The sequence below is a fragment of the Jaculus jaculus genome, chromosome 6 (genome assembly GCF_020740685.1).
Source record: "Jaculus jaculus isolate mJacJac1 chromosome 6, mJacJac1.mat.Y.cur, whole genome shotgun sequence".
Classification (NCBI taxonomy): Eukaryota; Metazoa; Chordata; class Mammalia; order Rodentia; family Dipodidae; genus Jaculus; species Jaculus jaculus.
In genome coordinates this window covers 85,786,899-85,803,215 of record NC_059107.1, presented here as the reverse complement: position 1 = coordinate 85,803,215, position 16,317 = coordinate 85,786,899, and the positions used below count along the sequence as shown (strand labels likewise).

The 16,317-nt window shown below is 37.2% G+C and overlaps 1 protein-coding gene across 4 annotated transcripts in view; it reads right to left on the bottom strand.

The window, feature by feature from the left end:
- Positions 1-16,317, bottom strand: part of Tmem117 (transmembrane protein 117) — a 517,186-nt gene that overhangs the window by 189,287 nt on the left and 311,582 nt on the right. For all 4 annotated transcript variants that reach the window (XM_045153094.1, XM_045153093.1, XM_045153095.1 and 1 more), the window contains one exon: positions 1,213-1,310. In XM_045153094.1, the coding sequence (XP_045009029.1) occupies positions 1,213-1,310 (98 nt within the window). The remainder of the gene's footprint in view (positions 1-1,212; positions 1,311-16,317) is intronic.

The window sequence follows — 16,317 nt, the reverse complement described above, 5'->3', positions numbered from 1 at the left end:
ATTCCCCAAAATCACATATTCTTATTTTGTGTCATTAGCTAAAGAAAAAAATAAAGATAATCATATGGAAATTGGCACCTTTACTTATGTTGTATTCTCTTAGGCACTGCTTATGGTGAACGAACTCAGAAAACTAAGCCTGTCATAACACACCTGCTTTGCAGCATGGTCAGCACTAAATGACTAAATAGAATGTCCTAGACCCAAGATTATCTTCAATAAATATTTGTTGTAATTTTTATTATATAGTATCCAAACAAGCTATATGAGGGCTTATAAACAAAAAAATATATGAAGGTAAAATGGAATCATAAAAGTAGTCCACACTTGACTCAGAGACAAGGTGTAAATAAATATCTGTAGAATCAGATTCATTCTCACATTATTGAAAAATCAACTTCTGTTTACCTGTTAAGAATTGAGTTAACAAAGTCATATATACTAACAGTATACAATTATATGCCAAAGCAAAAGAGACAATGGAGAGCATTGGTTTTTCCCCAAGTACTTAGTTACCATGACTTTTGTAGCTTTCGTAATTAAATCTTAAATATAAATTAAATTAAATCTTAAATATAAAGAGACTTGTCTTATTTTATTCCAAAAGACACATATAGGGTTAAAGTTTTACATCACAAACTATTCCGATTCCAGTGCTTCTGAGGATTAGTGTGCATGTTTTCACATCTGTGAAAAAAAAAAACGCTGTGCTAAGGAATGACCCACAGGCAAAAATCAACAGTCCTTTAAGGCATTGCTTAGCCTTTAATTGCTTTAATAGTGCTGAAGCAAGAAAAAAAATCATGTAAGAAATGCCAATGAATGAGATACAATTTGTAAATAGACTTCTTAGGATCACATCTTCAAAGAAAATTCATGTCCTGTCAAAAGTACTGAGCAATTTAATGCATACAAGAGACAGTTTTATATATTGTATTTCACTGATGCCAATTACATGTTGTTTTTGCTGAGTCAAATGCTGACTTACTTCTGGCTAAGTAGTGTATCACTATATAAATCAAATATCTGGTTTTTTTTTAATAAATGAACACATGTAATAATATGTAAGCAGAACTATATTAATAAAATGCTAGGATAATTATTATAATGGAGCCTGGTAATTTTTCTGTGAAGAATTATAAACAGCCAAGTCAAGTTCTCCAATGAGTGAGGCAAGGTAGAAATGTAGAAATAGATGAAAGACTTTCCTACCAGAATAAAATGATCCTGACATTTCCTTTCTTCCAGAAAGCTCTTGCCGATTTTCCCCAATCAGGATAGGGCTTGTCCTGAAGCATCATATCAGTGACCTGCAGCAAGTGAAGGAATGTTTTGAGCACTTTCAGATATCCTAAATTCAGAGTTAAATATAATCTTACATTTTATATTGTATGGAGAACAGAATGTGCACATAATTTCACATTAGAATATAAGAAGAGATAAAAATTGAAGGCAGTGATATACTCAATAAAAAATGGTAGACTTTCCTTCACTATATACTAAAGACACATATTTAAGGTCATTCATCATATGAAGTACTAAAATTTGTCTTTTAAGTATCAACTAAGGTGCTGGGGAGCAAGCTCAATAGGTAAAGTGCTTGTTTTGCAAGCATGAGGACCTACATTCAATCCCTAGTACCTATCCAAAACTAGTGGGCACGGTAGTCTACACTTGCAGTGCCACTGTCAACCAGCTTAGCCTCACAGGTAAGCTTCAAGCCAACAAGAGTACCTGCCTTAAAAAAGTGGGGGGGGAGACAAAAAGGTGGAATACATTCTTGAGAATATTACTCCTGATTCTCTGGTTCTCTAGTCCACACACACGTACACATTCATATACACACATCCGTACAACATATATGTATGTATACCACATAGACATAAAGGCACAATAAAATAAAATAAATATCAATTAAGATTATGGTTTTTCACTTAAAATGATTAGTGTATGAGGATTGTACAAAAATGAGTTTCACTATATTTTATGCAAGTATACAATGTATTTCTTTTATATGCACCCTCTCTTAAAGATTCTCCTTTGTAAGAAGGTATCTTTGAATATAAATAATCTCATAAAATCTCATAAAAATCCACAAATGAAATACATATTCTTCTTAAGGTTTTTTATTCTTATATTATTTATTAGAAAGAGGGGAGAGAGATACAAAGAGGCAGATAGAGAGACAGAATGGCCACACCAGTCCCTCTAGCTACTGCACATGAACTCCAGACACATGTACCACCCTGTACATCTGGCTTTATGTGGGTTCTGTAGAATCAAACCTGGGTCCTTTGGCTTTGCAAGCAAGCGGCTTAATCTTTAAGCCATCTCTCAAACCCCCACTAAGGAAAATTGGCAAAACATGCAAGGGTGCTGTTTTCCTGATGAACTGGATACCAGCACAAGGGTGAAGGAGACCAACACAGAGAAAAATCAACGCCTACCAAATCAGAAGCCAGGGCCCCAGAGGACCCCAACACCTCAGCACTGAAGCAGACCAAAAATGAACCCAACATGGCTCAGGGAAATTTGCGGAAGAGGGGGTGGAAAGAATGCCAGAGCCACATGTTGGGTCATGATATACAGAGACATTTATCATACCAATAACTGTGGGGTAACCACATAATGCATGACCCATACACATCAACAAGGATGGGCCAATGGGGAGAGGGTAGGTCATGGATGAGCCTAATAATGGTACCAAACTCCCTGTACTTGCAGAATAAAAAACTAATAAATAAAATAAAATAAAATAAAAAATAAGTGGAAAAAAAAAGAAATTCTTAAATCTTCAACTGGAAACATCCAAATTCAAAAACCAAATAATTCTCTAAGTAAGTTATTATTTCAAACATTATTTGCTCCCTTTTTTTGCTCTTCCTTTTTCATTCCACTCTAGGTGCCACTGCTCAAGTAGTTAATAAATATAATTGTAAAACTTCTATGTTATCAGCCTGGTACAGTATCCATATCTGACTTACTGTGCACCTATTCTAGTTTTAGTTAGCTAGCTAGCAATCTCCCATCCAAAACACTGTATCTTCTTCCAAAATCCTTATTGCTCTTTTTCCCATTTTTTGGAGCCTAAGTAACATTTTGTCCCAGTTATATCTTCAGATATCTCAGTGACTAAGGCAGTTGCTTGTGAAATCTGCTGACCTGGGTTCAATTCTCCAATTCCCATGTAAATCCAGATGCAAAGTGTGACTCATGCATCTGGATTTCATTTGCAGTAGCAAGAGGACCTGGAACACACACACATGTGCAAAGAAATAAATAAAACTATTTAAAAAATAAATGAAATTACGTTTCACTGTTTTGTTGTCACAAATCTTTCTACCTATGGAAAAGTCTGAGTCCTTGAGTCATCATTCTCATGTATGTGTCACTTACAATTTTCCATTTTATTTTTGGATACATCTTTCTCCTCCTATTAGACTCCAAAATGCCTAGAGGTAAATTTATCTTTGTATTCTTTCTAATGTCTAAGGTATATTATATAATAGATATAACACTTAAAAAGTCTTATAGGAGTTGGAATGAATTTCCCATTTTTCTTTAAAAGAAGAAAATATGTTTATATGTGTATAAACACACAGTTTTTACCTTGTTTCAGAAAATCTACTCTTCCTTCATGAGCACATTATTCCATTAATGGTGATTTTAATTAATAATTCTCAAATTCAAACATTCAATGAAGAAAGCAGATGTAGAATAAAGTAAGATGCATTAAATAAATCATTTTTACAACCCATTAATGCAAGTTTCTCTTGAATTTATAACTGTAACATTGCATTTCGGTGTAACCTCCAACAATGGTCTAGAAGTAAATGTGACTTTACCATTTATGGTAATCGCTTCTAGGTCAACAGGGAACTTTTCTGGATCTGAGACCTCTCAGTAGAATTCTTCTGTATGCTTCTCAAACAAGTTCATCCTACTGTACCATGCAACACCCAAAGAACAGTCTCTGGGAAGGAGGCTCCCCACAGAGGCCCCTTAGAGCCCCAGTTTGCAAGAATGATTTCAGCTGGGTTCTTATTCATAGCTTATCTCAATGTCATTTCTGGGAATAGAGTTCCTAAGATGTACTTAGTTGCTGAAAACTTCACTACCAAATCTAAAAACACTAAGCAGTCATAAATGTTTTAATGTAAAATATAAGCAATTTCTTGAAACTATCAATCATATTAATAAACATGAATAAAATAATAATTAAGAACTCAAACAGAAAAGATATTTGCTTTCCTTACTTTTAAAAGAGAGCTAGCATGTTGATTTTCATCTTCATTTTTCTTCTTGATCCTTCTGAATAAAGAATATTTCTCACTAAGACTAATGACTCTGAATGTGCTTTTATTCAAAAATGTGATTCATGATATTTATAGATATTGTCAAAGGAAAAGTAGAATAAAAATTAACCAAATATCAGGCGAATTATATTGTGAATAAAAATAAAACTAGAAAAAAAATAGAAATTTATATCTCATACATTCTTGGGATAAGAGACTTAGATTAATATAACTTCCTTTGAAGAAAGAATTATAATTTTTCTACATAACAATATTGGTCACTGCTCCTTTACAAATTTCTTACATAATTATCCTTGGGGCAAATCTTTTTTAAAAAATCAAGGCTAAGTAAATAAATGATAAATATTTTCTGTTTGATAAGATTGTTGAAAGATTTAATCACTTCCAGACAGATATTTTATCCTGTGCCTAAGACAGTCCTCATGATAATGAATGCTTTCAAGCAAGAAAATATTACTGGGTATATTTTATTCAATTTTCAGTGTTTTCTCCAGAGCATTTCTAGGAAATACTCATCATAAAAAATCTACAGCTATATGACTAGTTATTACAGTAGCAGTTTTTATTTAAAATATGGCATTTAAGGATAAAACGTTTTCCTCAGGAAATGGTAAGAGGGGTTTAAGAAGCACTCTCTCTAATGCCAGGAAGCTGGTCTTTTTCACTCCAGTTCCAACTCCTTAAGTTATATCATCAGATCAATGTCAGGCCACTTGCAGCTAAATTGGCAGTTGCAGAGACAATCATTAAGGGGATGCATTCAATATAAAGAAAAATCCAATTACTTTATGCATTAAAGAAATCAAATTCATTTCTGATGTTGGTCAAGGACAATCTTTGTGAGAAAAACATGTCAGAAAGGGAGAGCTGAGGGGATGCAAAGGTGCTGTGTGGTATAAATACCATGCACAAGTGGTTACAACTTCTCCCGCAGGAAGGCACTGGAATTTAAAAAACAAGAAATGTGTCTAACTGTTAGAGACCAGGAGTCCTCCTCTTCTGCTTCTTTATCTGCAAAGCCTTTGCACAGAACAAAGAACCTCATTCTACAGCACTTACAGCATCACACTTTCCAGGTAGTTTTCTAGAAAATTACATGGTAGTTTAGAGTATTATGAAATCTGGGCAAGAAAATACATTTTTAAGAACATTGTTATTTATTCGTAATCAGAGAGAGAGAGACAGAGAGAATATGGGCATGCCAGGGCCACCCCAAATGAACTCCATATGCATGTGCCACTTTGTGCATCTGGCCAATGTACTGAGGTAGTCAGGAATCAAACCTGGGTTGTCAAGCTGTACAGGAAATTGCCTTAATTGCATTTCTCTAGCCCCAGAAAATACATTTTGAGGCTTAAAAGTCAGTAACTGTTTGGTCAAACAATGCTCCTCTACAGACCCAAAGGGAAAACTTGGGTCCTCTGTCAGCCAACCCTGTGTGTTGCTGGTGCTTTTGGGGAGTCATGAGAAAACCCACAATGACAAATGACACTTGCTATGAAGGATCATCTTTTCTTTTTCCATCTCTGTCTTTAAGTTTATGGACCATTACTTTACAATTCTGTTTATGGAACAGGAACTTCACAAATAATTTTTTAAATTCACCAGGATATCTGTACCAATGGTTTATGGCCAAATTTTTCTGGAGAAGAGTTTACACATGCCACTGGATTTCTTATGAACTTCTTCCTCTTTCATTCTCAGTAAGAAAAAAAAAATCCTTACATTGGTTCTTTGAAGATTATTCACCATTGAACATTAGTTTTTCTAGGACTCACTTTCTTCAAGAGGGTTATGTTGAGGTCTGGATATACCCATTCTCAGACAGCACACCCCATCTTCATTGTCTCAGACCTTTTATAATAATGCCAACTTCCTAGGAGAGCTGTCCTCTGCCAACTTTGACCTTTCTCAGTTACAACATATTTTGCCTTAGCAATGTTATAAAACCCAGTTGGCTGCCACTCTATATCACAACTTTCCATTATAGAATGCTTCAGGGTTAGGGATATCATTTAGACCTACTTAAATGATAAAGTTCTAGCTGGGCATGGTGGTTCATACCTTTAATCCCAGCACATGGGGGGCAGAGGTAGGAGGATCACTATGAGTTAAAAGCCAGCCAGGAACTACAGACTGAGTAACAGATCAGCCCAGGCTAGAGTGATACCCTATCCCAAATAAAATAAACAAACAAAAGATGAAGTTATAGTTCTCTCTGTGCTCTTTGTTGATTTTAAAAGCCTCCCTATTAAAACAACAATCCTACAGTGAAATTTAAAGAATCAATAAGAGATTTGCTTCAAATAACACAAAATTTTTGTCAACTTAGAGTCTCTTTGGCTAAAATACTGCTATATATATGACATGCTTGCCTACTTATTTTTTTAACAGTGTCCATAAGGCAACTTATCTAATATTCAGAGCCAACTTTAAATAACTTTAAATTATAAATGTCCTAGATCCTCCAATGTTTTGACTAATATCTTCCCTAAATACAACTTTACTCAAAACAAAATAAAGGGAGTATGAAATTTTATAAAAATCTGTACATAGGTGATATTGGTTTTTCAGAGAGATAATTATGGGGGATAAGGCCTTTTCATATTCCATATAAATGGTTTTGTAAACATCTACTTAGGTTATTTAACTACCCATGTCACTACATAATGAAATATGAAAATACTCAGTAAATAGGATGTGAAGTACTCACTCTGTAGGAAGAGTTTTCGTTTCATCCCAAGTTAGTAGTGTCTACTAGCTCATAAAAATAGCAGCAAACTATGGCACCAACAATAGATGCTTTTCAGACATTTCTGTAATTGTCTTTTAAATACTTTGCTAAAGATCCTGGTATAAGTGCTACCATGGCTTTCTTTTCCATTCCCTTATCTTACTCAGAAAATTGATATAATTAGAGAATTATTGATATATTCCTGACATATAATTTCCCGAATGTTGCTACTGATGATTCTGTTAAGATTTCACTGAGGCTGTGATCATAATCAGGTGCATATCAATTTTGGAACTATTCTTTAGGATGTGCATGTGGTGTTTAAGCCTGCACACACATGCAGGCAGTGTGTGGTCAGAGTGCTGGTCCTCACTGCCCACCTTAGTTGAAGCAGCGTGCATCATTCTTCACTGATGCATTCACTAGTCTAGCTGACCAGTAAACTTTGGAGCAATTCTGTTTCTACTTACCTTCTCTCTGTGGATGCACTGGGATTACAGATCCCTGCCAGTGTCCAGCTTTTACGTGGGTGCTGGGGACCTAAACTCAGATACTCATGCTTCCACAGCATGTGAATATCCACTGAGCCATCTGTCTTAAAACTATTCTTTAACTGGATCAAAAAAGCTAGTATTTAATAATAACTAAACCTGCTGTGACAATTAATGCCAATTTTTCAATAACAAGGAAACCCTTATTGTGGGATGTTCTCTGAAATCACATATGGTCATTTCATGGATGGAATAAGACATTATGGAATTCTCATTAATTTGAAAAAGCAGATGTTATGTTTAAAGACCTTTGTAGCACAAAGTATTTGGTATAAGAATAGTAACAAAAACCAACATGAGAATGAGAGTATCTTTATGTACTCCGGCCAGAAGGCAAAGACTACCAATCACAGTCAATTACATGAGCACTGATTATATGACTTATTGGCAATGAACCAGAAAATATCAGCTGGTAAATTGGAGAGGAAAGGGGGAAGGCAGTAAGGCTCCACTCTTTTTCAACTTGCTCATTTCCCTTCCCTGCTCCTAAGTATGCAATTTTTTTAAACTATAGTCATATATCCCAAATCCCTCTGACATCATCCTAATCCTATCATGGAGACTGACTTTATTTGGGTCAAGGGAAATTTAACAACTTACACCTTGTTAAGCCTCCTTCTTCCCTTCTGTTCCTGCCTGGGAAAGATAGTAAGGGAAATCACAAACACCTTTCTTTGGTAACAACAGGAGGTTCAAACAATATGTGGAAACTCCGATCTAACTATCCCATATATGCTGGATGAGAACCCTAACTCTTTCTTGGCAACCCCATGCTATGTTTACACCTGCCTGTGAGCCTCAGTGCTCCTCAAGGAGGTCTCACCATAAGAAAGACACCTTCTCTAATCCTTTGGATTAAGTGTGGCATCATCAATATTAATGTCTTATCAAGTTTTAAACATGGGCCCTTTCTATTTGTATGGACTGGTCATATTAATAACAAACACACTATGATCAATTCCAACTAAAGAATTTCTCCAGATTTTTCCCCCAGTTGTCCTTTGGGATCCTGACTTTTCTTGGGGGATGTTGGCATCTTCTGATACAAATACATGCACCAAATAATAGTGCAAAAAAAAACCTCACATGAATTGAGACATTTTTAAAAGGTTATGTTGAGGAAATTTCAATGTAAATCTAAAACTAACCCATGCTTACATTTACAATTTGTATAAAATATGGAGAAAGCAAAAGATTCTCATTGTAGCTAACTATTCCCTAAATATAAAGAGAAATTCTATAAAATGGAAACATTCTAAAGCACTAGATTTGACCCTGGGAATACTATCCCCACCTTAATACAAGCCTCTTGGCTGTAAAGATGTCATCGCTTTTTTTCACATTCTACCCCATAACTTTGCATAGTATCAAGTATACTGTAGGTTGTCAGTAAATATTTACTGGATAAATGAACCAGTGGATGGTTACATGAACAAAAAGGAATTAGTAAAAAACATGGAATACAAAACAGAACAGTGGATAAGGCTGGATAAATGACAAACTCCAAGTAGCAACTTCACTAATCCCTATTTCAAATCTCTCTAGCAGCTACTGGTGAGTATGATGCAACTGACCACGGTAATGGTCAAAAAGGGCCAATTCTATATCCATCTGAAACATCTGTCTTCTTCACAGTCCTGACCTTTCACAGCCTACAAAGGTTGAAAATCATGATGTATAGTAAAACTTCCAAAAGAAGTAGGCATAGTCTTTGTTAACTGAAAAAAAAAAAAAGGTAAAGGAAATGATTTAGAAACAGAAAGAAAATTGAGCCTGAAATGTGTGAACATTCTCATTATGTAAGCATTAGTATATCTACTTTATTGTGAGTTATTCATAGGTGAACTAAATAAGGACATATATCAAAAATATTTTTGGGGAAGGAAAGAGTTTATTTTGGCTTACAAACTCAAGAGGTAACTTCATGATGGTGGTGAAAATGATGACATGGGTAGATGTTGTATATCATCCCCTGGCCAAAATCAGATGGACAATAGCAACAGGAGAGTATGCCAGACACTGGCAAGGGAAGCTATCTATAACACCCATAAGCCCACCCCAACAATATACCATCTCCAGGAGGCTTTAATTCGCAAGTTGCCATCATCTGCGAATCGAGCATTTAGAACACCTAAATTTATGGGGGGACACCCGAGTCAAACCACCACCTTCCACCCCTGGCCTCCATAAACTAAATCATCCATGATGTGAAATGCAATGCATTCAGCCCAACTTTAAAATCCCCCATAGTTTCAATGGTACTAACAGTATTTCAATTTCAGTGATGTTTAAACATCCCTATAATCCAAGGTCTTTTAACTAAGTTGTAAAACCAAAGTAAAATAAATAAACCAAAAAAAAAAAAAAACATAATAGCACAGAAACAGGATAAACATTCACACTAAGAAAGATGGCATTGTACCTAGCAAAGAAATATTCAACCAATACAAGATCCAAGTAAGGCAAATACCAAACTTTGTAACTCCAAGTCCAACAACTGGAACCAGTGATGAGTGTCCAAGTCAATTCTATCCAGTAACATGTCTCTAAAGCTCCAATTCCACCCTCCAGCTAGACTACTCACAGTCCTAGAAAACTTCATCTGGCATGGGCAACTTCCCTTGGTAGCCAACCAGAGTCCTGATATCTCCACTAGGTCTCCACTGCAACCTACAGTTCATTCTCATGGCTCCATTGGGCCTACAGGCAGGTAATACTGCCTCACACTGCTCATGGCCATTTCCAAAATATAAAACTATGTTGCAAATTCAATGACCCACTCTTTCCTGCATCTGTTACACTCTATAATACCAGACAGGCTATTGATTTGTTAATCCAGGGGGAATAAAGCAGACTTTGAATAACAGGACACTCCTTCAGCATTTTGGTGCCTTAAAAAGAGTCTTCAATATTCCTGTTTTCCCAGTGTAGGTGAGCTGGCCCAATCTCAATGGCTGTAATCTCTCAAGCAACTGCAGCCAAACAGGCAGAAGTTTAGGCCCCAAAATTTCATTTCTTTCTGTGCCATATCTCTCTGCTCACACCAGTCCATTTCTATGCAATTCCACCCTGACAGGTTGTCAGGACACAGGCATAACAGCAAGCCTCTCACACAAACTGCTTCTAGCTCAGCCCCTACAAAGTTCTTTCTCACCCTCATAGGCCAAATCTCACAGTCGATAGTTCTTACTGAATTCAGGCCTTTTAACTCTGACCAGAATAGTCTATCAAGCTGTACTTACAGCACTGTGAGGTGCTTCTTAGGCCAAGATTTCAAATCCTTCCACATTCCTCCAAAAATCAGCTCCTAAAGGCCAAAAGCCACACTGTCACGTGTCTAGCAGCAATGATCCCACTTTTACTGTTAGAATCCCAATTTTACTGTCCCAATTTTACTGTTAGAGTCAGGTTTGTATTGCTGGCAGAGAATACCTGACCAAGAGCAGCCTGTGGGAGAAAAAGGTTTGTTTTGGCTTACAGTCTCAAGCGAAAGCTGCTAATGGCAGGGGAAAATGACATCATGAGAGCAGATAGTGGACATCACCTCCTGGCCAACATCAGATATACAACAGCAACAGGAGAGTATACCCTTAAAATTATTTTTAAATGAGTAGCTGGGGAGATAGCTCAGTACTTAAAGGCATTTGCTTGCAAATGCCTGATAGCCTGGTTCCAATTCCACAGTATCCATGCAAAGCCAGATGCACAAAGTGGTGCATGCATCTCGAGTTTCATTTGCAGTGTCAATAGGAGATGAAATTCTCAGTCACTCTGCTTCTCTCTCTCTTCTTTTCTATATATATGTGCAAATAAATGAATGAAAATAAAATATTTTAAATGAACTCTAGTGTACTGTGTATGACCCATTTTGTTATTGCTACAACTCTGGAAAAGGGAGTGCGGTGATAGTGAACTGTGAACTCTACAGGCTACAGTGCTTAGTCAATGCATGCTCATGTGGTGGTTATTTTGCTGGTATCTTCATTACCATTAGAGCATAACACTATTTTTAATATGCACAATTCAGATGAAGCTATAGAGAAGCAATGCCTAAATTGTATTTCTTAGGTTCTAGAGATATATTTTACTGTACAGAACAACAAATGCACTTTTTTACCTTTTGGCTGGCCAACCTATCTTCCATGGCACCCCCAACATGCACACACTCACATACATACATGCATATGTACACACACAAACAAACACGTACAAATGATAACACTTACACAGTAGCAATTCCAGCCATGACAAAGAAAGATCCAAAGCCCAAGAGGACAGGATCATGAATGCTCATTAAGAAATATTATTGGAGACTATAAATAAGTGAATGAAAACCATAAGTAAAAGTTTCCTAAGTTACCTAGTGGTTTCTTGAATGAATTGCTACACGAACTATCTGAAAAACAGTGGCCAGCACCTACTGGTGAACATAAACCTGGAATGCATTCTACAGCTTTGCAGAAGTGCAACAAGGATTTCATAAGGCATGAATGTTAATGTGCTTTCTTATTACCTCCAATGATAGCCTGCACTGCCTTTGTGATATATTGTACCTCATTGTTGGACCCCTACTGATTTACAATGAGTCATGGGCTATTTTATTATTAAGTAAGGAAATTGGGCATGCCTCAGAATATAGAATCATTTAGAGAAAGACACCTAAAATACTAGAATACAGAAATACAATCAAAAGTCCCTTCCTGAGCATATTCTGCAGAGTTTGACAAAATAAATATGATGTGCTTTCTATCACATTGAATTAAAATTTAGAATAAATTGGGAAAATAAGAATGATTACTTTTTTATTATTTTTTATTTGAGAGTGACAGACAGAGAGAGAAAGAGGGGGAGAAAGAGAGAGAATGGGCGTGCCAGGGTTTCCAGCCACTGTAAACAAACTCCAGATGCATGTGCCCCCTTGTGCATCTGGCTAACATGGGTCCTGGGGAATCGAGCCTTGAACCAGGGTCCTTAGGCTTCACAGGCAAGCGCTTAACCACTAAGCTATCTCTCTAGCCCGATTGCTGTTTTTTTTGTTTTTTAACCAAGAAGCCAGCAAAAGAAAACATTTGCCCATCTCCTGATATGCTATTCCTCACAGTTGGCTATGTTATTAAAAAAACAGTAGCAGTACTGGAGAGATTGCTCAGTGGTTAAAGCCAAATGATTGCAAAATTTGATGACCTGGGATCAATTCTTCCAGTATCCATGTAAAGTCAAATGCACAAGGTGGTGCATGCATCTGGAGTTGTGTTTGCAATGGCAAGAGGTCCTGGCAGCCCATTCTCATTCTCTCTCTCCTTGAAAATTAATAAATAAAATATTTTATAACAATAGTAGCCAAATATTACATAGTTTAGCATTTATTTTTGTTTTTACCTGAATGAATGAATAACTTTTTGTATACATCTCTTAACTATACTGCTGACACAGATAAATGAATATTACTAGAAACATTCATTATACAAAATATACTATTATATCTTTATAACTATACATGAGTGGCAAGCTAATGGGATGAAAAATAAAGGACATTTTCAAAAATGTCATCATCACCAATATCCACTAAAGAACCTTTGAACACAAAAAGAGCAACGAACTCCTCTAAGGGATAGTCAGGGTCATGTAGGGCACTAGTTTCTAAATGAGATACCCAGCACATGCTATCCCCAAGGCCACGGCCAAAGAAGCTGGATCAGCCTCAGCATAGCAACACTGCCATGTGGTTTATATCATAATGTATCAGATGGTTGAGCCAACTCTATAGGATGACTGCAGCCCATGTTGAATGACTAAAGAAAACCCCAGAGGTTCATGTCAAGTATGTTTCACAGAGACTTACTAACAAGGAAGTTAACAGCTAGATAGCCCAAGAACAAGGTTGGATTCCAGGACAGCATAACTAACAGATAGGTGGAATATTGGCTAGGAAACTCCACCTAGAGTTCCAATAGTACCTACTGCCCCAGAATGCTAAGGGCTACAGGCTGCAGCTGGAACAGAACACTTGACCCACACACAAAGCTCAGATACCACACCAGGTGATGCAGGAAAAGCAGTTTTCAAAGTTCGATTGTAGAACTGACAGTATTAACTTCACTGGCTTTTCCCTGTATTACCAGCATTCTAAGGAATAGCTACCCTAGCAGGCAGGCTCTTCTAAGTAATTCTAAGTAAGAAGGTCTCTTCTAAGTAACTCTGCTTGTCTAAATTCCCATGGTGTTCAAAGAGGAATCAGGTCCTCCAGAGAGCACTTATCCAAATATTCCTGTCTCCAGCTGCTTCTATGTCCCCTCGACTTGGCAAGAGTCTTGGGAATGGAAAAGGGCATTACCGGGACATGGTGTGTTAAATGTCCACTCTTTATTCAGTGATCCCAGTGACCAATTCAAAGCTATAGACAGTAGTGGGGAAGCCCCATTGATTTGGTGTTCCGAATATCAGTATACAGCAAGGCCAGAGAAGATGGCCACCTGCTGGACCGATGACTACTTTCAGAATCTCAAAGATAATATGGCAAAGCAGCAGTGAAATAACAGGGCTTATCAAGTTATGCAAGCACTGTTCCTATGCTCTTTCATCATCTGGGATACATATGACATGATGGATAGAGTGTTTGACTGGCAATCATAGTAACAAGCTTAAAGAATAAAAAAAAGTATATTTGTAAAAGTAAAAAATAATAAACGCATCTAAAATTTACTAAAATAAGTATTTTGGTTTAAAAATATTTTGGTTTGACATTACCTGGTAAGAGTGTTTTAGTAAATGCCTGTACCCCATGGCCAGTTTACAAAACTTGTACCAATAAGTATTTGCATTGAGAGTGTAAGTTTTCGTGGTTCCAATTCCTATGTTAGATTTTTCTGTTTTGACTTAAATACCTTCTGTAGGCCCTTGGCTTTGTAACTTCCCTTACTTGATTGTGAAAACAAGATCTTTAAGTCACTAAGGTAGGTAGGCACTCTGGCCAGTTACTTCTACATGCTCAGCTATGCCAGAGCTCCACTCTGCTTTGATATCTAAGATAGCATTTGATACTATTTACAATCATCTAAAGACTGAGCATGTGGTGCAGTGGTAGAACACCTGCCCAGCATGGGGAAGGGCCAGAGTTGGATTCTCATATCTGCAAGAAAGGATAAACTAAATATTGGCATGGTTTTGGAAATATTGTATTTATCTATTTTTTTAATTATTTATTTGAGAAAGAGAGAGAGAAGCAGATAGAGTGAGAGAGAGAATGGGAATACCAAGGCCTCTAGCCACTGCAAACGAACTCCAGACACATGTGCCACCTTGTACATCTGTCTTACATGGGTACTGGGGAATCAAACCTGGGTGCATAGGCCTTTCAGGTAAGCACATTAACCAAGCCATTTCTCTAGCACAAAGTATTTTTTTTTTTTTTAGTTATGTGCATAGTGTGTACACAGCCATGTTGGTATTATTGTTACTGTCCTCCCTGACTGCCACGGGGACCCTGTTCCTTGGGGGAAGTGGATTGTGCATTGTGGGATTAGCCATCAGTTATGGGTAAGAGGTAATGTCTCTGTGCATAATGTACCAACATGTGGCTCTAACAATCTTTCTGTTTGTTCTTCTGCAAATTTCCCTGAGCCATGATGGGCTTGTAGAATAGGTCTACTTTAGTGATGAGGTCTTAGAAGCCTCTGTGTCTCTAGTAGGAGTTGAGTGTTCTCTGTGTCTATTTCCTTCACCCTTTTGCTAGTGCCAGTTTCACCAAGAAAGCAACACTCTTGCTCATTACCCCAATTACTCTTGTTTTCAGTTGGGGCCTGGGTGAGGTGCAATTGCTGATTCTCTCCTCAGGATCTGCATCCATCTGAAAAAGAGAAGTAAATTCTCCAAAAGAGAGTGAAGTCAGCACCAAATAAATGGGATAACACTTACTATTTTAGAGACAATTTAATAGGTGTAGGCCCTCTTGTAGCCCATGATTGGTCAGAGTTTGATAATGGAGAGTGAGATTGCTTTTAGGATATGGTTACCCACCATGACTGTGTGCCACCATTGCACTTGTGTGAGCATCACATCAGGTTTCCTGCTGAGTAGCTTAGACCATGAGTTTCTTGGACAGATATTGGTCATTTTCCCAGTCGCTCATGTAGCACCTTCTGACACTAGACTATCTGATTGTCTGGGGACTGATTCTCTTCCAGATTCCTGCCAGATCACTCCATGTTCTGTAGAATTTTATGGTACCATTGCCATTTGGGTCCAGATTTGTGTCCCCCGCCTCTACTCTGACCCTTTTCTTCTGCCCCACCCTCCCTATTGTCTGGTCCTTGAGATACTTATTAGGTATGTCAGCATTTGGGGCAGATTCAGGTTAGGAGCCAAAGATGAGTGAGACCACGTGATGATTATCTTTCTTTGATTCGGTGAGTTCACTGAGAATGATCTGTTCCAGGTTCAACCATTTTTCTTCAAATTTCATCATGCCATTTTTCCTTACAGATGCATAGAATTCCATCATGTAGATATACCACATATTGGTTATCCATTCATCTAATGTTGTACATCTGGGTTGATTCCAGCTCTTAGCTATTATGAATTGAGCAGCTATAAACATTGTTGAGCAAATCTCTCTGAACTGAGGCATGGAACTTTTAGAGTAAATGCCCAGTAAGGAAATAACTAGGTCTGCTGGTAATGCTATAGTCAACTGTTTTAGGAGTCTCCACATTGTTTT